This window comes from Rhinoraja longicauda, chromosome 5, assembly GCF_053455715.1.
Source record: "Rhinoraja longicauda isolate Sanriku21f chromosome 5, sRhiLon1.1, whole genome shotgun sequence".
NCBI lineage: Eukaryota > Metazoa > Chordata > Chondrichthyes > Rajiformes > Arhynchobatidae > Rhinoraja > Rhinoraja longicauda.
Window position 1 is genome coordinate 4,067,486 of NC_135957.1, and position 24,423 is coordinate 4,091,908.

The 24,423-nt window shown below is 40.0% G+C and overlaps 1 protein-coding gene across 1 annotated transcript in view; it reads right to left on the bottom strand.

The window, feature by feature from the left end:
• Positions 1-209: 209 nt before the first annotated feature.
• Positions 210-24,423, bottom strand: part of zc3h6 (zinc finger CCCH-type containing 6) — a 34,339-nt gene continuing 10,125 nt past the window's right edge. The window contains exons 2-12 of the mRNA XM_078398794.1: positions 20,308-20,494; positions 18,520-18,636; positions 14,589-15,243; positions 13,171-13,298; positions 11,524-11,652; positions 10,715-10,826; positions 10,140-10,249; positions 9,073-9,416; positions 6,645-7,267; positions 5,669-5,911; positions 210-2,725 (exon numbers count right to left, since the gene is read on the bottom strand). Of these exons, the coding sequence (XP_078254920.1) occupies positions 1,236-2,725; positions 5,669-5,911; positions 6,645-7,267; positions 9,073-9,416; positions 10,140-10,249; positions 10,715-10,826; positions 11,524-11,652; positions 13,171-13,298; positions 14,589-15,243; positions 18,520-18,636; positions 20,308-20,494 (4,138 nt within the window). The 3' untranslated portion in view covers positions 210-1,235. The remainder of the gene's footprint in view (positions 2,726-5,668; positions 5,912-6,644; positions 7,268-9,072; positions 9,417-10,139; positions 10,250-10,714; positions 10,827-11,523; positions 11,653-13,170; positions 13,299-14,588; positions 15,244-18,519; positions 18,637-20,307; positions 20,495-24,423) is intronic.

Sequence of the window (24,423 nt, forward strand, 5' to 3'; positions counted from 1 at the left end):
ACCACACAAATCCAAGCTATTTCACCATCCCAGCGCATGTAACCAGAATGAACTTATCAGACTAGCCTCTCCATTCAAGACCACTAATATAATTTTCAGTACATTGTGCATTTTTCTTACATCTTAGTATTTGGATACAGATGAGTTAAAATGACCAGGCAATTTAAAATATGTGACATTGCATAATTAAATCAGATGCGAACAAAAGATACGTTAAAAGGTTTTAATACATTTGTACAAAAATCTTTTACATTAGGCTTTGTTTATAAAGCTCTCAGTAGCTCAATATGAAAATACGGTGTCATACATAACAAACAACAAGTTCAGAAACTTATTAATGCACAATAATCCACCACCAGCTCCTTGCATGGATGAGTAGTTGTTCACCAAATTTCAGACTTATTCTAGACCAAACAAAAGAGTTCTCACAATAAATGCCTTATAGATTGTTTACATTGATCTTTAGGAAATCATGACATGATCCAGGTAGATTTTCCAATTTAAAAACAGTTGATCAGCTTTTACATTTGCTAAACAAAAATAAATTGAAATACTTAAGATGTACAGTGCAATATTATCTGAACAGTGTAACTGTTAATGGTTCCACACTTGATTGTGACAAAACGTCAAAGCAATTTAAAACAAAACTGCAGTTCGCACATTACAGCGTCAATAAACAATGAAACACAAATTGGTTAGGATCTTGACTAAATATACCATCACCAGAGTGGTACTATTGAAACTGTACAATATAAAAGTGGCAGTCATTTTTCTCTTTTAAGATTAACTCTCAAAAACAAAAAGGTAATTACTTAAGGTACTAAAAACAATACACGTTCTTTTTCAGTGTACTACTTCTATAATACATAATCACACAATACCCAAGCAGGAAATAACTTAGAACACCAGAACTGTACAATAGGTTTTAAGCAATTTCAGTACACGGAAAAAACAAGTACTTCACCGGGAAGAAGTTTAAATGTGGTCACAGGTATATTCTCTCTATACATATATATATCATAAAAAATAATTCATTCAAAATGTAGTTCTTACATACTCAGACCAAAAGAAAATTAGCAGTGTCTGGCATGTGCCACTGCATGCATTTCTCTGAACAGTTAAACAGACTATACATGGTAAAAAAATAAATAAAACACTATCAACAAGCCAAATAAGTTAAAGAACCAGGACAAGCTACAATATACACACTGAACATCAGTCTTTCAAAATGGGTGCTAACAGAAAGGTGATGCTGTTGGGTCAAAAGTCTTGAACATTTCTTTCAGTGGTTTTTTACCCTTTTTACTGTTTAAGTCGTCTTCCTCCACCTGGTTCGAAGGTGCAGAATGTTTAGTTTGCCTTGGGTCACTGTACTGTGGTCTGATTAGGCCGGCTAAAGCCTGGATTGGTAGGTTATGCACAGCAGGAGCAGACGTTGTGGCTGCTTGAGCAACAGTCTTTGACTGCGCTTTGTACGCGTCTGCTTTCTCTGGACCAAGATCACCCGCCTCTTCTGCGCTTGTACTTTCCTGTGCCACTGAAGACTTGTGCGTTGTGGATGAATCGCACTGTGCGTTTTCTGATTTTATGGGATCTTTTGGTACACTAAGCTTTTTCGGTTGCTCTCCTTCCTTCGAGGAATCGGCTTGTGTCGTTAAAACCGAGGTCACTAAACTTTGAGAAGTCTGGGTCCGTGGATCATAGAGACTAATGCCACTGAGCAGCGTGCTAGGGGATCCAATTCCCATGCCACTTGCTGATAGCTTGGGAGCGTATGGAGGAAGTGTGGTCTGATCTGTCTTAACGGTGACTTGCGTTGAAGCACCACTTGCTTTTGATAAGCGCGGATCCACTCGTGTGACATGGGACTCCCTTGTAGCAGTATCAGTGCTGTTTTTCTGCAACCTCGGATCCGACGACTTCTGTAGTCGTGGGTCTAAAGGTCTTTCCGAAGAAGCCCTTGGGTCTATGTTCTTCTCTGCACTTTTTATTGCGCTGCTCTCCTTCAAGCGCACAGACAGCCGTGGGTCTGCGATCTGACGGGAGTCATTTGTAACATTCAGAGCTCTGTTCAGGCGCTGATTGGCTATTAGTGGAGGGAGAGGCAAATTTATTGAAGACACCGGATCTGGTTTTGGCAGAGGCAAGGGAAGGAGATCTTCCGGTGTCCAAACAACAAGTTTTGCAAAGTTGGGTTTAGAGAGAGTTATGTCCATCTTGATGTGGCTAAACTGCTTTAACTGACTGCGTGGATCCCGCAAGGTTGCAGCAGGTACGGTCTCCAAAGGTATTATGGCTGCTTTCTCCCTCAGTTCCCGTTCAGTATCTTCATCGTCATCCAGTCCTTGCTGCTTATTTGATATAGGATGGGTATCATGTTTAGGGCTCTCGCTGACAGGGAGAGCTGCAGTGGGATTCTCATGTGCTTTCATCTTTCTGGGATCTCTTGCTAATCTTGGGTCAGCAGAGACGGCTTCTGAAGATTTCTTGACTTCTCCAGCTGTACCCTGACGCAGGCCAGACCTTGATCGAAGATCAGAATGCTTATTTTCAGTGGACTTCTCTTTCACAAGCCTGGGGTCCGTGTATGTGTAAGACGATTGCTCTGTTGTAGGAACTTGCTGGTTCTTCATGGTCTCACTTTGTTTCTTGAGTGTTTTCAGTATCGATTTCACACTGCTACCATCTTCCTCTTCGTCACTCGAATACCAATTAACAGTCTCATCTGAAATGATTTAGGAAAAGAAACATACGTATGTTCATTAACACGCCAAGTAAAATACAAGCATGTAGCAAGTGGAATCATTCTGCCACTTCTAGACATATCGTACATTAGAGAATGCTGCTCTAGATATAGCCACGGGGATCATGAAACGGGCAACAGTTGAACGTTCAGTTGTTGAACTTGTACAGAAATGCTCGTCATGTCAATGGAATCAAAATGAATGAAAGGTTCCAGTACAGCAAGTTCAGATGGCCTTAAACCAATTGCAGCTGAACAAGACTTCATAACATAAATACAACTTATTGCTGAAGCTATTTTATTAGACACCACAAAGCTGACTGTGACTGGGAGCTTAACCCAAACTGTTGGAACTAAATCTAAGATTTCTTCTGCCTGTAAAGCCAAAAGATTCTTATACATAGTTATGATGTGCTGATATAAGACAGTGTCCGATCACTGAAGTTACCTTTAGGATTACCCCCTGAAGTTTTCAAAAAGATCCTAAACTGAGTACACACACTATTATCCAAATAATTCTACACAAGGTCAAATTCATTCTTATGTTACCAATCTATTTATATTATATTCATTAAATGCACAAGATCCGGCCATAAAATGCATAGAATATTCATTAGAAAAAAAACTGCAGATGCCAGTTTAAATCAAAGGTAGACACAAAATGCTAGAGTAACTCAGCGGGACAGGCAGCATCTCTGGAGAGAAGGAATGGGTGACTTTTGGGTCGAGACCCTTCTTCAGACTGAAGAAGGTATATTCGTACCTAGAATATTCATTACATTATTTGGAGCACTATATATAGTTGTGATACAAAATCAAACTTCCAGTTGATAGTTTTTATTCATGCCGTTAAATTTTGAATTCAAGTTTGCAACTCAATTGGTGGTTCTAAGCAGTGGCCACTGGGGGCAATATAAAACAGGGTTTGAAGTTGCATGCAAGCCTACACACCATCTTGTTACAATCTAAATGACACTAAATCAGGCCGTCAACTAGGCTTTGCAGCAGTTTATGCCATACAAGCCTCATCCCCAATTAGATCTAATTCAACCTACAAAGTTTTCTATTCCTCTCACCTTTGTATACACGAAGCAGACTTGTAGATTTGCCTCAACTATTTCCTATGATTGCAGTTTCCACATTGCAACTGTTTCATGTAAAATAAAAGTCACTTTTTGAAGTTGTGCCTCTTGGTCAGGTAGAAAACTAACTTAGATGGAAATGTATTCACCTTCCCTCATGCCTCTACACATTTCTGTCATACTGGATCATAACCATACACAGTGCACCAAATAATGTAATGGCCTTTATGTTAAAATAAGTAGCATTTTCCTTCACAATGCAATGTTTCAGTTTTCTATTAGCATGTGGTAATTAGCAGAGCAGATGGAGAGATAACTGGCAGTATTAATAATGTGCCCTATGGAATAGTGTTTCACAAATCAAGACTCCATGGGGTGGGATAAGATATTAGAAGGTACAAAGGATTTACTGAAAGGCTGAACTTCATAGAATACATAGATAATTTTTGATAGTTGGCAAACGTTTTAGTCCTGGGTGGGTATAGAGCATAACTACCTATAACAAAACAATATTGTGAAGTACCAAGTATCTTCATGACGCAAAGATGGCAAGTATGAGGCCGATATATGAAGCAAGTTGGAAAAAGGCAGATTAAGTATATGGGGGTAAACATTAAATGGCGAGAAATTATTAATCTATGTGCAGAGTGATTTAGGTGTGTTGGTACAGGAAACAGTTGAAATTCAAGTGGAGAAGGAATCATATCAATTAATATACTGACATTCATTGCAAATTCCTGTTTTTACATCTATACAAATAAAGACTAGCTCTTAAACAGCATCTTCCATTGCCACACGATATTCTGACATGTCCTGCAGTCAACAATGTGCCTGGAATTGTGATACGGTTGCAATGTAGGAAACTGTTAAGCCTGAAGTAGTTAGTTGATTATTGCCAGGACAAATAAAATAGCTGTCTTCGTCTTAAGCAATAGCACTTTGGGATTTTGGTATCACGGAGCATCCAGAAATCAACACTTTTGATAGTTTAGTTTAGAGATACAGCACGGAAACAGGCCCTTTCAGCCCACCGGGTCCGCACCGACCAGCGATCCCCGCACATTAACACTATCTTATACCCACTAGGGACAATTTTTAGTGCAAAGCATTTACAATACTGTGCTCGAATGTCCACCTAGATTACTGCACAAAGGTTTCCAGGCTCAAAATGGCGACTATCCATTCAGGAGTGAGAATACTACCCAGAGCTTGACAGCTAATAACAGAGGGAACTCTTATTTAATTGTAAAGTTCTTTATGATCTCCTTATGATCTTTAGGCGACAGTGATACAGATAAATTCACAGAAACATGGGATTGATTCACAAGAAGAGACTGAGGACGTACCGATAGCCTCCACCACTCAGAAAAATATGAAGCTCAATGAATCAAATGACTAAATGCTAAGAGGTAATTTCCCCTGGTTTGAGATTCCAGAACAAGGGTTATAAAACTTGCAAAAAAAGGTTGCTACTATTACAAAATACACTCTTACAGACAAATTAGACATTTTGTCAGAGAGCTGTGAATCTTGGAAATTGTGATAAGAGGGCTGGAGAGTTCCACTTTGTTCAAGAAGGAGATACAAGTTAATAAAACAAATTCCTTTGGATAAGATGTTTATTTAATTCACAGGATGTTAAATGTTGCTTGCAAGGCCAACATTTATTGTCCACCCATAAATGGGTATGAAATGGAGTCTCTTGCTGGGTCATTTCAAGGGGTAAGTAAGAGTCAATAGCTCTTAGATCGGCTTGGACGTACATAGGACGGACACGGGAGCAGTAGATTGTCTTCCCTTATTTACATTAGTTACATTATTTACAGCATGTGTTAAGACTAACCTTCATCTTTGCTCTGCTGCAAGTGTGACTGTTTATTGTCAGGCCCTCCCTCTTCCTGCTGCTTCCGCTTAATTCTGAGAAACAGGGCTTTTTGCTTGGCTGGGAGGAAGTCTGGAACATTAACAGTAGGCTTACGACCTGTTGAACTGCTGCCATCTGATTCAGTGTCACTTTCTCCTGAATCATCTGTGCCCAAGAAAGACTGATGATCTCTCTGCTCAGATGCTGAATTTGATACTCCATCTGCATATTTTAAAAAAACAAAGCTTTCTTCGTAAGTCAGTAAGGCATTACCTGTGGATCACTAACTAGCTGCATTTATATTTTTGTTAAACAAGCATCTTTTCCAGTTAAATTTTGTTGCACCTTTAAGGAGTTCAGATTTATCTCTACTCTGCATCTTCCTGTTCCAGTTAACCAGCGAGGAATCATTTACCATGCCTTCATATGATGCAACCTTAAAAAATTAAACTGCTTGCCTACATGCTGGGTCGCAAGGCAATGAAGGTACTTCATTCAGTACCGAGACAATTAAAAGCAGGGTTTAATCTTTTATGGTGGTACAGCACACCATCACAATGCCAAATTAAAAAGCAATTAAATCAGTATTACCTTCCCACTGAAAGGGTTGTATCAAGCTGCAAAGATTACAAAGTACAAAATCTAGGCTACTCAACACATCTAAGTTGTTCATACTCCACCTGAACTTGCTCTCACTATTAAACCTCTCAGCACAACCTTTCATTCCTTTTCTCCCTCATGACGGCATTTTCAAACAAAAAAGAATAATGAGATCCTCATTTGAAACTCTTGTTTGAGCAGCTGTTCCAGTGGCAAATTCGGTGCCACCTGTTGCAGAGTCGCTGCATCTAGTCGAAGGTGAATTAATAATAGATTTTGCTCTCCCAATGCTACCTGGAAAAAAAAACGTTTCATACAACTTTCAATCTTCAATTAAGAAACGATCATGCCATACCTCCCATATGATTTTCTGGCTCCAAATTATGCACAGCTTGCTGCGAATAGTAAGAGCTGTAGAAGTCCACTGGGGTTTGGATCTGCTGGTATGGGATGTCTTGTTGGTATGCCATATCTTGTTGGTATGCCATGTCTTGCTGGTATGCAACGTCTTGTTGCATTTTCTGAGGTCCATCGGGTGGAAACTGTGGGCGAGTTTGATTTAGTGATGGTGGTGGTACCTGATGCTCCATGGGCATGTTCATCATAGGTCCTTGAAATCCCATCTGACCTGGAGCTCCATTTGGTCTTTGATTTATCAGTGGACCTGGGAATCCTGGTGGGGGAGGTGGACCTAGATGTCCTGGAGGGATTGGTGCTTCAGCTTGGTCCTGTAAACCTGGCTGGCTGGGTAGGCTTGGTGGCATGATGGGCCCAGACATGCCTTGTGGAGCTGACATATTATGTGGAGCCACGGGGCCTGGAGGACCAAAACCACCTGGAGAACCTGGAGGCCCGTTGGGTCCTGGAGGCATCATGTTTTGATCAGGACCAGGACCTGATCCAAACATCTGAGGGGGAGGTGCTTGGTCTTCTTCAAATGGAGGATGTTGAGGTGATGTGCTGTTATAAAATTGGGGCCTAAGAGAAAATAATTGAACAATTAGAAAGCATTTTTCTCAGAAGCAAATAATGATAACAATTCAAAGTACCGAATATCATTATTGCCAACCATTTTCACCAACACAGGCTAATTTTCTTTTACTATGTTTTATTCTTGAATATGGATGTCAATTAAATCATCCTCAATATACTCCCAAGTAATGGAGTAATGCACATTATCAGTTTGGTGCACATTATTACAGGGTTCCCTGCCACTTTGTTCCAAAGTTTGGCTGGACTTCAATTCCAGTTCCAACATGAATGCATCAAATCTTGGCAATAAACTGGATAACATGCAAATGCTAACAAGCACATGTTAAATGGGACTAGCTTTGATGGGTCAACTTGGTTGACATGGATAGGTTGGGCTGACGGACTTGTTTTCGTGTGTATGATCAACTACTAGAACTAGTTGTGTAGGAAAATAACTGCAGATGCTGGTACAAATCGAAGGTATCACAAAATGCTGGAGTGACTCAGCAGGTCAGGCAGCATCTAGGAGAGAGGGAATGGGTGACGTTTCGGGTCGAGACCCTTCTTCAAACTACTAGAACTAGGATACTTTTAAGTAAATAAACATCTGTAAACGAAAAACTATGCAGTTTTATACAGATCATTATCTATTCAAATAAGGATGTATATTTCATGTTCATGTGATAGGAGCAGAATTGGGCCATTCACCCATCAAGTCTACTCTGCCATTCAATCATGGCTGATCTATCTCTCCCTCCTAACCCCATTCTCCTGCCTTATCTCCATAACCCTGAAACCTGTACTAACCAAGAATCTGTCAAATCTCTGCCTTAAAAATATCCACTGACTTGGACTCCACAAGCAACGAATTCCAGGTTTAGCACCTGCTGTCTAAACAAAGTCCTTTAAATTGGACGCAGCATTGTTCCAACAACGGAACATTCGAGTATTCTTTCAGGCATATGAGTGAGGTAACAAAAAAAGGAAAAGAGCAGAGCCTTTGGGCAAGGTGTACGGCGGGGGTCAAAAATTGGGGGATTTTTTGAAAACTACCAGTTTCAAGCCTCTTTTAGTGCATTTCAAAGTAAAAATGGACATAACAAAGTAATGTGAATATGTCACTGTATATTAATAACATTTAAGTAAATTTACACATTAATTGATAATCAGCACAAAAAGGTGGTAATTGGCTTTTCTGCTGTTTTATATTTTAACCCCGTCTTAATTAATTTAGTTATATAATCTTGCACTTAAATTTAATATTTACTCATTACAGTTCCACCACTGATTTTCTGGTACTCTTGGTTCCAGAGCTTTGCTGGTTTATCCAGCAGGCCAAGGAAGTCGGCTATGGGGATAGATGTGCTGACTCCAGCTGGGCTGGAGTTCCAGAGCCCCGGCCACAGGTTGCAAATTCAACCCACCGATCGGCCGTGGAAGTCCCGATGAGGTCGAGATTGGCTGCCTTGCCCAGCCTAGGTGCCACATTTTCGGGGAGACTTCCAGGGCGCATCTCGTGGAACCCTAGTGTTCACTACGTCTATACATCGTTTATTTTCTTTTTTTTCCAATCCGATTTCTCCGTTGATAAACGTGATTTTGGCACAGTGAAAAACATGGAAATCGTGCAAAAAAACGTTCAAAACGGATTTTAAAAAATTGCGGAAATCTGCAGAAACGCGAAAAATTCACATGGCTGCTATTTGGAGAGCACATTTTAGTGTATTCTAAACTCAGTTTGCATTGAATGATGCAAATCAAGCATCCAGTCACTGGCTTTTAATTCAACCGTAGACGTAAAATCTACGTACCGTAGTCCCATCTTGTGAGCAAAGACATCGGTTGGTTGTACAACAATATCAAATATGGAAGGAATCTTCCTCCCTGGGGAAGAGGGGCACTGCGGCTGGTTGTTCGGTGGACCCATCGGCATTTGACCAGAAAAGTTTGGAGGCTGCGGAGGAGTTGGTAATAAACCAACCCCAGGTGGTGGTTTTGGGATAGGACTTATGCCTTGTCTCCTCAGGTCTTCTATTTCGAGTTTATCATCATCTTCATGATACACATAGTCATAATCATATTCATAATTATCAAAGTCATTGAAATTGCCGTGGTCTTTGTTGTCATCGTAATTTACATTTTCATTATTCAGCACCTGACAAAATGAAATTAATATTAGCCATGCAAACATAGGTTTAATAAACAATTTTGCAAGATTTACAAAAGCAAGCATTCAGTTAACCTAGCTTAAGATTGTAAATATATTTAAGAAAAATGTCCTTCTAACTGAATGTATCATTCTACCAACAATGGAAAATTCAAGTACTATTGTAATTCCTTGCTGGGCACATAATCAACAATTAGAAAAACATAAAATAGCCACTTGTCCAGTAAGAATCAATAAATTTGCTTTCAGCTTTCCAAGATCTAGCTAAAGGTAACGCATGTGTACCAGTAATTCAAATTTAATCTTAAATCTAATTGAAATAGTTTGTTCCATTGGCAAATTGTTGATTTGTTCCATTCAACTATTGCCAACGGAACAAAATGTTTCAATTAGATTAAATTTGAATTACTGGTACATACGTGTTTTGTTCAATAACTTAAACACAGAAGCAATATAGTGATTTTAAATACTTAATCATTCCATATAATCACTCAAGTATTCAAGAAAATAGCCAGCCGTAGAGATAAAAACGGCGCTGAAACGGGCAATGCTGTTAATACCATTTTGATTAAGATCAGATAACTGTAATTTGTGATCTTTACCACAATGGCATATCAGATGGTGCATTTACCCACTATAGCCATTGAAAGAGCAACTTCTGAAATAGTTTTTTTGTTAAAAAAAATCAGATACATTAATTGACACACAAACCTTGTCTAACAATTCCCTTGTTTCTTCAGTGAGTGGAGCATGCGAGAACTTGCAATTATCACCTTGATAGCACATTGCTCCTGTATGATAGAATTTACATGGGTATTCACGTACATTAAAATCGTTAAGGAACATTAAAAAACAAGAACAAGGACATCTTAGAAGTTTTTGACCTTGAAGAATAAATTTGTTTATTATTTAAAACCTAACTAAGCAATTCATGTTATGGAACTAGTTTGTACAGATTAATTTTATATGTATTTAATGTATTCAAAAAGTCTGTACACAACTTTAGATGTGGAGATCATTCTGAATGTAAATACATTTGTTGAGAAGCAGGATTTCAGAGCCAAAGAACTTTAGATTCCCAAAAGTGCACAAATAAAATGTGAAGTACATGTTGTACGATGAATAATAAACTGCTTCAATCAGTTTCAACAGACAATCAGCTATATTTATTTTATAGGGTTATTTAAAGCAGTTATTTAGGGTAGGAACTTATTTAGAGTAGGAACTTAAGAACAAACAAAATAATGTTTATATGTTATTAAAATAGTAAAGAGATAAAAGGATATCATGCATGAAAATGCAGTTGTCTCCTTTGGTACAAAATCCGTTAAGGTAGAATTTGCAGATATCCTTCTTCTTTTGTATGACTACGTCATGACTGTATCTGCATTGGTCCCCCTGTTTAACAAAATCAAAAAAACATACATCATGGTTGGAAATCATTGCATCAAGCTTTCAGTCTTTTTGCTGTCAGAAAAATGACAAGCTTGAAGTGTGCGCCAAGTGCAAATTTGAGACAAATCCTTTCCAGCAGGATAAAATCATTATTGTGTATCTTGTGCATCTTCTATGGCGGGCCTTCCCAATTGTATGCAAGAGTCAACGTCTACAGGCCATGGTGCCATTAGTGATGGATGCTCTTAATGACTTGCTACTGTTGCTAAGATATAGACTAATGAACACATCCAACATGAAGTTATAGTTCAAAAAATGCTAAGGACATTATTGCCCAGACTATATTGTATAAAATTCCTCATTTTAGTTTGAATTATAAAGTTGAGAGTTTTGAATTTTCAGCAACATGTAGTGGAGATTGTAATTTATGCTATTAACTAATCTAACTAACCAGTTCAGCATATTGTTAACTGTACAGCAAATCATGTGTTTTCATTGAATATTTTAAATCATGCTTTCCATTGATAATGATGTGGGAATTCTGTCACGAACAAAGAGTTGTCAAAACCAAAATGTAATGACACAAGGCTAACCACAGTTACATTTACATCGTCAAGAGAAATTAGCTCCTCTTTACTTTTAATTTATTTTAACCATAGCCATCTCCAATTAAAAACATCAAAAACTATGAGAAACATACCCTTGTACAGCGACCCTCCAGAAAATATTTGCATATGCCTCCTTTCCTATTTTTTTCAACGTTGCCATGGTATGGATAATCTTGATTTTTCTTCTTTTTTCGGGCAAAATTTGCACCTCCATAACCATCCTGGAATATCAGCAAAGCTGCTTAAAACAATTTCTCCCCCACACTTGCAAATCAAAGTCATCAAATTCGCAAGCAATTAGAAGTCTGCACATCTATAATAAATTACCATTTACAAAATCAAAGAATTAAAGTTGTTACTATTGAAAACATGCACCATAGTAAAAAAACTATCGATATAAATGTCTTGCCTTAAAACCAATGAAATGTCTATGCAATCTAGGATAATTTTATTAACACTTGAAGAATAGGCAGAAAAACCAACAGCAACAAAAAGCACATTGAACACTACAAAACATTTAAAAGGGTAACATAATTGATTTCCAATAGGTGTTTGACCACACAATGCATTTGCTAGCAAAATTAAAGCATATATTAAAGGGGCAGTGTTACGTGGATAAAGAAAAAAACTAAGAAATAAAAGGAAGAGAACAGTGGTTTAATCAGACCAAATGATATACAATTGGTATTCTGAGGCGTTGTTCCAAGGACAACTGCTGTGTTTAATATTTTGTAGTGACGATTTACAAATTGCATCAGTTTGTGTCATTTGGTTGGTAATAAAAATAACAAGATTTCAAAATATCCGAAAGAGCAGATGGAATTTAATTAACTTTTAAGATTGTTTTTTAAAAGTAGCAAATTAATCAACTCTGACAACACCAAGCATTTTAAGGCATTGGTTGGTTGGGGTGTATTGTGAACCAGATTAAGCCGTAGAGTCAATGCAACCAAACTTGAATACAAAGAAGTTTAATGTTCGAGTTCCAGTGGCTGCAGAAGATATGCAAATATATGGCAATGATGCTGCCTGATCTGCAGTACTTTGTGTCCTTTTGTGTATTAACAAGCATCTGCAGTTCTTTGTTTCTACTGCTTGTACAATTATACTATTAGTTGTCAAAAACGTACTCGGTTATAGTATAAGAAAATAACTGCAGATGCTGGTACAAATCAAAGGTATTTATTCACAAAATGCTGGAGTAACTCAGCAGGTCAGGCAGCATCTCAGGAGAGAAGGAATGGGTGACGTTTCGGGTCGAGACCCTTCTTCAGACTGATGTCAGGGGGGCGGGCGGGACAAAGGAAGGATATAGGTGGAGACAGGAAGATAGAGGGAGGTCTGGGAAGGAGGAGGGGAAGGGAGGGACAGAGGAACTATCTAAAGTTGGAGAAGTCAATGTTCATACCTTTGGGCTGCAAGCTGCCCAGGCGAAATACGAGGTGCTGTTCCTCCAATTTCCGGTGGGCCTCACTATGGCACTGGAGGAGGCCCATGCCAGAAAGGTCAGACAAGGGAGTGGGAGTTGAAGTGCTCGGCCACCGGGAGATCAATTTGGTCAATGCGGACCGAGCGCAGGTGTTGAGCGAAGCGATCGCCGAGCCAAACTATACTCGGTTATAGTGGACAATCGGCAATAACAGAAACCATCCTCTCCCCATGGTTCGTTATAACAAGGGTTTACCTGTATTAAATCACTATAACTTTTAACAAGAAATGATTCACTTTCATTTCTTTACCTCATCACAGCCATCCATCATACCATCAGATCCTCTTCCAGGTCCCCAGGTTTTGCGTTTCTGTTTTGGTTGACCTCGTATCGCACGGCCACGGCCAATTCCTCGACCTCTACCCTTTTGCATGACACCTAGAAAAATTGCACAACTTAGTAAATTTTCCAGTTTCAAAACACACTCAAATCACAAAAGCATCTGCTAGACAAAGTCCTGCATTAAATCTTTACATAGTAAATCTTTTCATTTAGTCACACTAAATAAGTTTTCAGACGAGTGTCCCTTATTATGGGGACGTCTGGATAGATTCTCATTTAGGTAACAGAAGAAATGAGAAATAACAAGGCTGACAGAGTATTTCAGTACAGTAATCAAATAAAAAGTAATCATTTATGGAGTTATTTATTTCAGTATTTTTTATTTGGATTAAAATTCATTCAAGAAAAAGTTTCTTCTGTCTGCTGCGTCATTAAAAAATTTTTTTTTTAAATTAGCCAAATCAGCAATGGGCCTGCTAATGGACATCAGATGATGCTGCCTGTCCTGCTGAGTTACTCCAGCATTTTGTGTCTATCTTCAGATGATACATCGGGATTATGAAAGAGAAAAAAACTAATTCAATGGAAGTAACCACAGAGAAGTTTGTATAAAACTAGGTATTGCAGATGCAAGTTTTAAAAAATAATACAATTTTAGAGTAACCAGAGAGTATCGCTGGAGAACATGGATAGGGGACGTTTCGTGTCGGGACCCTTCCTCAGACTGTCTTGTTTCGTGTGTGATTGAATCATTTGCAAATGATGTGTGATTGAATCATTTGCAAATTCAATAAATAAAAAATAAAAATTCTACTCTAGAGATTTAGTGAGGCTTCAAATAAGTCATGAAGAATTGAGGAGCTTGATTATCAACAGTTGACTTACTTGGAGCAAATGAGCACTCGAGATTTAGGGCGGCACGGTGGCGCAGCGGCAGAGTTGCTGCCTTACAGCGCCGGAGACACGGGTTCCATCCCGACTATGGGTGCTGTCTGTGCGGAGTTTGTACGTTCTCCCCGTGACCTGCGTGGGTTTTCTCCAAGATCTTCGGTTTCCTCCCACACTCCAAAGACGTACAGGTTTGTAGGTTAATTGTCTTGGTATAAATGTAAATTGTTCCGAGTGTGCGTAGGATAGTGTTAGTGTACAGGAATCGCTGGTCGGCGCGGACCCAGTGGGCTGAAGGGCCTGTAACTAAATTAAACTAAACAACGCTAAAATGTGTTTGAGGGGAAAAGGACCTAAACTTTGTGGCTGTCATAGAGTACAAGTTCTTACAGCCCATTCACAAATGACCACCTAAATTTAAATGCAACACACACAATTCTATATACACACCATTAAACTTCCAGAATACAAGGTTTTAAAGAAACAAACACAACTCACCCATCTGGTTATCCTTTATACCAGGTTTCCGCACCTGTACCATTGATGGTCCTTTTGGAGACATAACATTTGAGGCTTCCTTTGCCTGCTTGTATTGTTTCAGTTCATTCGCAAAGTCATCACACTCTTCCTCTTCATATGTATCATATTTCTCCTCACTATAGTCGCTATAATCAGCGTAGTCGCGGTTATCGGCGTAGTCACGGTTATCAGCGTAGTCACGATTATCGGCGTAATCACGGTTATCGGCGTAGTCACGGTTATCGTCGTAATCACGGTTATCGGCGTAGTCACGGTTATCAGCGTAGTCACGGTTATCGTCGTAATCACGGTTATCGGTGTAATCACGGTTATCGGCGTAATCACGGTTATCGGCGTAGTCACGGTTATCGGCGTAGTCACGGTTATCGGCGTAGTCACGGTTATCAGCGTAATCACGGTTATCAGCGTAATCACGGTTATCAGCGTAGTCACGGTTATCAGCGTAGTCACGGTTATCAGCGTAGTCACGCTTATCAGCGTAGTCACGCTTATCAGCGTAGTCACGCTTATCAGTGTAGTCACGCTTATCAGCGTAGTCACGGTTATCAGCATTGTTGTTGTTGTACGGTTTCTGTGCAGGAGATTTCATGTAATTTCCAGGTCCTTGTGCATGCTAAAATTTAAAAAAAAGGCTAGGTCAAGTCCAAACACACAATTTTATATCAATTTCAGATTCACATTTAAACATTATCAATATGTATTATAAAGCAGAATTTCAAACCAGGATTGTTTAACATCAGGAGCTTTCTTCAAATGTTTAGTTTGGAGATACAGCATGGATAATGGCCCTTTAGCCCACCGTCAATGCTGGCCACTGATCACCCGTTCACACCAGTTCTACGTTATCCCATTTTCTCATCCATTCCTTTCACACGAGGGGCAATTTACAGAGGCCAATTTACCTACAAACCCGCACATATTGTGGCATGTCAGAGGACACAAAGCTGGGTGGCAGTGTGAACTGCGAAGAGGATGTTAGGAGGTTGCAGGGTGACCTGGACAGGTTGAGTGAGTGGGCAGATGCAGTATAATGTAGATAAATGTGAGGTTATCCACTTTAGCGGCAAAAACAAGGAGGTAGATTATTATCTCAATGGTGTCTCAAAGCTGCATTGGGTAGACTGATGGGACTGAAAGTTGATAAATTCCCTGGGCCTGATGGTCTGCATCCCAGGGTACTCAGGGAGGTGGGTCCAGAAATAGTGAACGCATTGGTGATCATTTTCCAATGTTCAATAGATTCAGGATCAGTTCCTGTGGATTGGAGGATAGCTAATGTCATCCCACTTTTCAAGAAAGGAGCGAGAGAGAAAACGGGGAATTACAGACCAGTTAGCCTGACTTCAGTGGTGGGAAAAATGCTGGAGTCAATTATTAAAGAGGTAATAATGGAGCATTTGGATAGCAGTAAAAGGATGTCCAAGTCAGCATGGATTTATGAAAGGGAAATCATGCTTGACTAATCTTCTGGAATTTTTTGAGGATGTGACAAGTAAAATGGATGAAGGGGAGCCAGTGGATGTAGTGTATCTAGACTTTCAGAAAGCCTTTGATAAGGTCCCATAAACAGGAGATTGGTGAGCAAAATTAGAGCACATGGTATTGGGGGCAGGATATTGACATGGATAGAAAATTGGTTGGCAGACAGGAAGCAAAGAGTAGGAGTAAACGAGTCCTTTTCAGAATGGCAGGCAGTGGCGAGTGGAGTGCCGCTGGGGCCGCAACTGTATACAATATATATTAATGATTTGGAAGAGGGAATTAGAAGCAACACTAGCAAGTTTGCGGATGACACAAAGCTGGGTGGCAGTGTCAACTGTGAAGAGGATGTTAGGAGGTTGAAGGGTGATCTGGACAGGTTGAGTGAGTGGGCAGATGCAATATAATATAGATAAATGTGAGGTTATCCACTTTTGGCGGCAAAAACAAGGAGGCAGATTATTATCTCAATGGTGTTAGGTTAGGTAAGGGGGAAGTGCAGCGAGACCTGGGTATCGTTGTACACCAGTCACTGTTGGCGTGCAGGTACAGCAGGCAGTGAAGAAAGCTAATGGCATGTTGGCCTTCATAATGAGAGGATTTCAGTATAGGAGTAAAGAGGTTCTTCTGCAGTTGAATAGGGCCCTGGTAAGACCACATCTGGAGTATTGTGTACAGTTTTGGTCTCCTAATTTGAGGAAGGACATCCTTGTAATTGAGGCAGTGCAGCGTAGGTTCACGAGATTGATCCCTGGAATGGCGGGACTGTCATATGAGGAAAGATTGAAAAGACTAGGCTTGTATTCATTGGAGTTTAGAAGGATGAAAGGGGATCTTATAGAAACATATAAAATTATAAAAGGACTGGACAAGCTAGATGCAGGAAAAATGTTCCCAATGTTGGGCGAGTCCAGAACCAGGGCCCACAGTCTTAGAATAAAGGGGAGGCCATTTAAAACTGAAGTGAGAAGGAACCTTTTCACCCAGAGAGTTATGAATTTGTGGAATTCTCTGCCACAGAGGGCATTGGAGGCCAAATTACTGGATGGATTTAAGAGAGAGTTAGATAGAGCTCAAGGGGCTAGTGGAATCAAGGGATATGGGGAGAAGGCAGGCACGGGTTATTGATTGTGGACGATCAGCCATGATCACAATGAATGGTTCGAAGGGCCGAATGGCCTCCTCCTGCACCTATTTTCTATGTTTCTATGAAACCAGAGTACCTAGAGGAAATCCATACGATCACAGGGATAATGTGCAAACTCCAAACAGACAGTGCCCAAGGTCAGGACCAATCCCAGGTGTCTCATGCTGTGAGGCAGCAGCTCTACAAGTTGCGCTATTGAGCCGCGCCCTAAATGTGTTCCACGTCTTTTCCCTTTTTTGCAGTCTGTAGTCTCTTTTTTGCTCTGGTCTATTTTCACCTGCATGTTTAGACTGTAATGTTGTATCCTTATAGTTTTGATGTGGATATGCTTTATTCTTAATTGTTAACTGTATGTTTGTTGTCATTTGTGAGCAGAGCACCAAGGCACATTCCTTGTATATGCACATACTTGGCCAATAAACTTATTCATTCATCATTCAAGCCACAGTAGATAAACTTATACATATTATTGTATCATGACCATTGAATACTATATTTGTCAACTTCACCTTTAAATGAGGCAGAATGCAAAAAATGGAATCCACAAAAGACAATGTAGTTTTCTGAATATATTGCTGACCAATTTATTAAAGCTATTTAGTTGGGAGTTATGTACTGCACAACAACAAATACATCCAATTATATCACTAAAAGAAAGTGAGTAAAAATGTTATTTTACATAGGAGATGGACACAACATGCTGGAGTAACTCAGGCAACAGGCAACATCTCTGGAGAGAAGGAATGGGTGACGTTTTGGGTGGAGACCCTTCTTCAAACTGTTTTACATAGGGTTGGATCCTCATCATTATAGGTATGTCTACATACCATTCCCATCCATTTATGCACACCAATCAAGTGTGCTGGAACAGAGTAAATATCACCAATCAGGACATTTGGCATGGGAGTAGGTGAAAACAAAGTAGTGTGGGCAGAAGAAAGTGCTTAAAACTGCTATTATGCAATTGCATGCAAAGCAAAACCAGTTTCCCATAATTTATGTTTTTAAAACAAAATTGTACTTTGAATTAAAAAAGGGCTCTAATATTCACCGTATTCGAGTTCCCGGTCAGCAAATTAAAAAGATCCACATGCATGCTTTAGGTTCAAAGCATGTTTTATCCAACAATACAGAAATTACTTACAGCAGCATAGTTGAAGTAAGTATGTTATAAAAAATTAAGTATTGCATTAAAATATATATAAACTAACAGACCAGAAAAAGAGGGATTTGAAAATATCTTTACTATTTTTGGTTACTTACCGCAGGGAACGGAGCATCATATTCCCTGTAGGGTGCAGGAGCTTTCTTGTGTGATCTTTCAGTATCAATATCAGAATCATAGCTGAAGTCTGAATCACCACTGGAAGGAGAATGCCGCTGTAAAGGAATTAAAGTTCATTTCAGTACAATATGGCACTATATAGAAAAAGTGTGAATGCTTATTCGGTTCTAAAGGGTTTTTTTTCTGGTAGGCTGCCAGTGACCAGTGGAGTTCCGCAAGGGTCAGTGCTGGGCCCGTTACTCTTCACGTTGTATATTAATGATTTGGCACGAGGGGATTGAAGGCTTTGTGGCAAAGTTTGCGGATGGCGCAAAAATTGGAGGGGGGGGGGGGGCAGGTAGTGTAGAGAAAGCAGGACTCTGCAGGAGGACTTGGACAGATTAGGAGAGTGGGCAGATGCAACAGTGTCGTAAAGTGTGGAGTCATGCATTTTGGTAGTAGGAATAAAGGCGTAGACTATTTTCTGAATGGGGTGAGAATCCAGAAATCAAGGTGCAAAGGGGATTGGGAATGCTGGTGCAGGATTCCCAAAAAGTTAATCTGCAAGTCGAATCGGTCATAAAGAAAGCAAACTCAAAGATTTATTTCAAGAGAGTTTGTATACAAAAACAGGGATGTAATGTTGAGGTATTTATCGTCGGCCGGGGGGTCTTGGAGGAACTGGTTGACTTATCCGGCCGTGTCCTGTTCGAGGGCCCCTACCAGGTAGAAGTAGTGGGTGTCGTCCACTGCAATGCCTCGCAGCTGAAATTGGGCCTCCGTCTGCTGAAACCAGACGCGATGCCGGGCAGTTCAGAACGTGGGTAACTTCGCGGAGACCGCGTCGAGAGACAGAGCCTGGTCGGCCTGTGAGGTGGACGGTCTGGTGGTTCTGCCTTTTGGCTCCATCACGATACTAATGGAGCGTCAGGGTCACCAATGTAGCGCAGCGATTAGGCCAAAATGAAGGCGAGGAGCCAGGTGTTTCGGGAAGAGTTTTAATTGCTGTCGTTGTCTTGACCAGACGAGTCTGCAAGAGTGATGGCGCCTAAACCTCTGCCATTTATCGCTGTAGCTAGGGGCCGCCCCCGGACTAGTCCATTCTCGTGCCGAGGGGTTCGATAATGGAATGGCCCGACCCTTGGTAGCCGCCACAAGGCTCTATAAGGTGTTGGTAAGGCCGCATTTGGAATATTGTGAGCAATTTTGGGCACCATATGAGGAAAGATGTGCTGGCTCTGGAGAGGGCCCAGAGGAGGTTTACAACAATGATCCGAGGAATTAGTAGGTTAATCTATGATGAGCGTTTGTCAGCACTGGGCTTGCACTCACTGCAGTTTAGAAGAATGAAGGGGGACCTCATTGAAACATACAGAATAGTGAAAGACCTGGACAGAGTGGATGTGGAGAGGATGTTTCCACGAGTGGGAGAGTCTAGGACTAAAGGTCATTGCCTCAGAATTAAAGGATGTTCTTTGAGGAAGGGGATGGAGAAACGTCTTTAGTCAGAGGGTGGTGAATCTGTGGAATTCTTTGCCACAGAAGGCTGCGGAGGTCAAGTCAGTGGATATTTTTAAGGCAGAGATAGATTCTTGATTAGTTTGGGCGTCAGAGGTTATTGGGAGAAGGCAGGAGAATGGGGTTAGGAGGGAGAGATAGATCAGCCATGATTGAATGGCAGAGCAGAAGATGGGCCAAATGGCCTAATTCTACTCCTATTCCTTATGACATAGTGGCCAAATTACACTGGTAAACCAGTCAATAAAAAGGCACTAGTAATACTGTACCTTGTGCTTCTCTTTCTTCCTCTTTTTTGTCTTTTTCTTTTCTCTTTCTTTCTCACGTTTTCTTTTCTTCTTGGACCTTCTATGGGACGATTTGTCCTCTTTCTCATTTTCTTTTGTCTCCTTCTTTACTTCATTTCCTTCAACTCCATCATCGTCGATTTCCCCATCTTCAAGTTCCCCATCCTCCCTGTAGAAACGATTATCAGCAGCATAGAAAAGTCACGTCATACTCAAGTTTCCACATTCATCATTGAAGTTTTAGCTGGGTAGTGTTTTTTTTGTTGTTTTAAGGTTGGCTTTTTAAAAAAACATCTGTCGAACTTACTTCCAAAAAATCCCACAGAAAATGGTCCATTGTACAAAATTCTAAACTAGACATGTGCTTAATCTTGATCTCTTGCAACAATCAGAAATTGTGCAAATCCATGCTTCAAAAAAAAACTGTTACAATGAAATAAATATAGTAAAAAAAAGAGCAAATTGTACCAGATCCACAAATTACCTAATGAAAATGCCCAGAGCTAGCGCAAGACAAGCAAATAGAAGGCTAGTAGACCCATCAAGCTCACCCTGCTATTCCATAAGATTATGCTCATCTACGCTGGCATCAATTTCTCTTGTCAGTTCCATAACCCCCAATTCATTGACCCATCAACTATTTACCCATCACTGTAAATACTTCTAATAATCTTAGCCTACACAACTTTCTGCGACAACATTCCAGAATCACTCCTGATAAAACATTGCTACGCAACCAGTTTCAATCACCAACCCCATACCTTGTATTTATGTCCGTTTATTTAAGACTCTTCCACTTGTGAAAACATCTCAATGTCCACCTTCAGACTGACTGAAGGGGGGTTTAAGAAAGCTGGAAGAGAGCTGTGTGTCACCTATCCACGTTCTGCAGAGATGTTGCCTGGATCGCTGTTTCTCCAGCATTTTGTGTCTTTCTTTGGTAAACCAGCATCTGCAGCTCCTTGTTATTTCAATAACTACCTTGCCAGGCCCTTGAGAACTTATAATGTTTGAATAGGGTTATATCTCATTCTTATACACACAAAGGAATATAGACCAAACTGGTCTGTCTCTCTTGCTCGGCCAGATAACCCTCTCATATCTGGAATTAGCCAGGTGAATCTTATTTGAACTGCATTCATGAAAGTATCACATAATTAATGTATCCAGCTCTACAATCCAGAACTGGAGGCACTTTTGGCAACCCAGTAACTGTCTACTTCCCCATGTACCAAGGTCTATTAAAAGCAGTACAATTCCATTATACGTGCAGAACAACTCATTGGTAGAAACACTTGAGAGTAGAAGACAGAAACAGCCAGTCTATTTTGTTATGTCAAGGATTTGGACATCATACTTTGTTAAGACAATATTTGCAGTGACCAAAGTTCAACTGGAAACAGATTCTGCTGATTATACTTGTAGCAATTCTGGTAACACATTCAAAAAAATGAACAAAGCGATGGATTTAGGTTAATTTAGGATTTATGTGGTGGTGTTGAAAATTTAAAGCCAATTTGGGGATAGCATGGAATTCCATTCATCATTTATGAGTTAACTTTTGATTATGAAAGCATGCTTCAGTAAAAGATGCATACAAACCCTTACAAGACATCAGCCAGTTGTCAAAGATCCTAACTCTACCAATGTATCAGGAACAAAGTCTATTTACATTGTTTAACAACCAGTCAAAATATAAGGATATATCTCTGAAACATACCATGTGGGTGTAGAGTAGCAAAAAGATCCAAAATGAAAAACTCAGATCATTCTTCCAATTAAAGAGATAATTCAGGTAAACAAGCCCAAGTACATTATGTCCTCGCGATTCACGAGAGATAGGGGCATGGACATCCCACAGATAACCAAAAATAAACATTTTGCTGATAAAGATACAAGGAATGCAATGGGTACACCTGTTAATACCTCCACCGATATAACTTATTTTACGTTTCAGCTTGTTCATAAACCTACCCTGTTCCTGACCATATGAATACATAGGTGGCAAATGAGCAGATAATGGGGATAGGTGTACTTTTTGAAAATAGAGGATGCAACAGTATCGCTACCACTGCCCTACATGCTCTTGCGTGTGTCATAGCCAGAACTGGTATACAGAGCGGAGAATACAAACACAATTTAGGAACTGTCTCGTTAATTTAACCATAATTATTCCTTTACTGTCATTGGGACAAAATCCTATAATTGGAGGCCTTGCAGCAATTGCTGAAGTTCTTTAATACAAAGGCCAATGATTGCTCACTACCAACCTCGAGGGATAAGGATGCACAATAAATCCCGCCAGCAATGCCAGCACCCAAATAAATAGTTCACTAACTTTAAACAGTTTTGTTACTCAAATTGCAGCACACTTTCTGTTAATGTTCTGTGTCTAAAGGAGTGCAGAAAGATTAAATGAACATCAATCTTGTTGCTGTCAATGATTTACACTGGTTTTAGAGCAACTCTTCCCTCGCTCCACCACAAAACGTGTTTCCCCACAGACGTCAATGTTGGTCTTTGACTCAACTGCCTCTTGCCATCTGTTTCCTTGCCAGTGAAACCTTAATTAAGTTTTAACAGCAAATGCTAACCAAAATGAACACATGTACAGGGAGAGGGGTGGGAATAGGCCAGTTCCCAAGAATCATTGATACCCAGAGCTAGAACTATTACCCAAATTACCCACTGATCTAGAAATAACAGTAGCATTTCTCTACCACTATAAAGTTCCAAATTTAGTACCATGGCACTTGACTCAATGATTTACTGGAGAGGTTGGTGCCAATTTGCCAAAGTCCAAGTAAAAACAGTACTCAAAATTAACACATTTAATTCAATTTATTATTCTGATAAAAACCCATAATCTGGTTTAGTTTAGATACAGCATGGAAACAGACCCTTCAGCCCACCAAGTCTATGCCGATAATCGATCTCCCTACACTAGTTCTATGTCCTACACACTAAGGGCAATTTATAGAAGCCAATTAAACTACAAACCCACAAGTCTGGAATGTGGGAGGAAACCCAAATGGTCACAGGGGGAACGTGCAAACTCCACACAGACAACAGCTCTACCACTGCATCGCCCCAAAGTTAGACAACCCTTTTAAGCCTTCCGTTAAGATTTTTGCTGACATGAATAACATGGTCATGGTTGACTGCATAACCTTCTAATTTTCTTTCTATCGTGTAACCCAGGTTCTCTTCAGTCAATGCTATTATCTCTAGTATCCAACAGAAAGCTATTTTTCTCTCCTTCATTTTTCATGAACTTGCCCAAGTACTAATATCCAAAACAAAGCAGTAATTTATACAAAAACATCACTGTCACCTTCCCGTAACCCATGAGCAAAGTTCCAAAGATACCCCTGCTTTACCCTTAAACACTTTTTAAGAGTAATGATACTCTTAGCAAGGACATGCTAAGAGTAACATTAGGTATACTAAATATGAGATGCCAATCGAATGTACCACACACAACTCCATGCCTGCCAAACATGAAAGTAGTGTGCAATAGACAGAGTTAAGCAATCCCACAACTAGGTTTGATTGAAGTTCGGCAACCCTACAGCTGATTATGATCCACTGCTCATTAATAAGTACCTAATGGAAGAAGCAAGCTCCAAGAAAATACTCAAAATCAATAATAACCTGGTACATGGATGCTAATTGTACATCTAAAACACTCATAAACCACCTTCAGCCAGAGGTGCTCAATGGATAACCCATCTCAAGATTCCTCCTGACAAAATTCAGTCTTCAGCTAATTCTATTCACTTCATGTTGTATGAAGAATCAGCTGACAGCGCTAGATATTGCAAGGACATTAACATCCCAGGTGTAATATATAGAAGTGTGCTCCAAAACTAGACCCACCTCCAGCTCATCTGTTCCAGTGCAGCTACACAATGCATCAACCCAAGAACATAGAAAATTGTCCTGGTATATCTGTTCCCTGAAATTCGGACAAGTACACTCCAGCCAATTATGACAAAGCCAGCCTATTTTCAAAGTAGTTGATCCCTGCATGATGGGGTGATGGGAGGGGGCAGGGGTGGGTAGTTCATCCTGTAAAAACTGTTTAGACCCTGATTT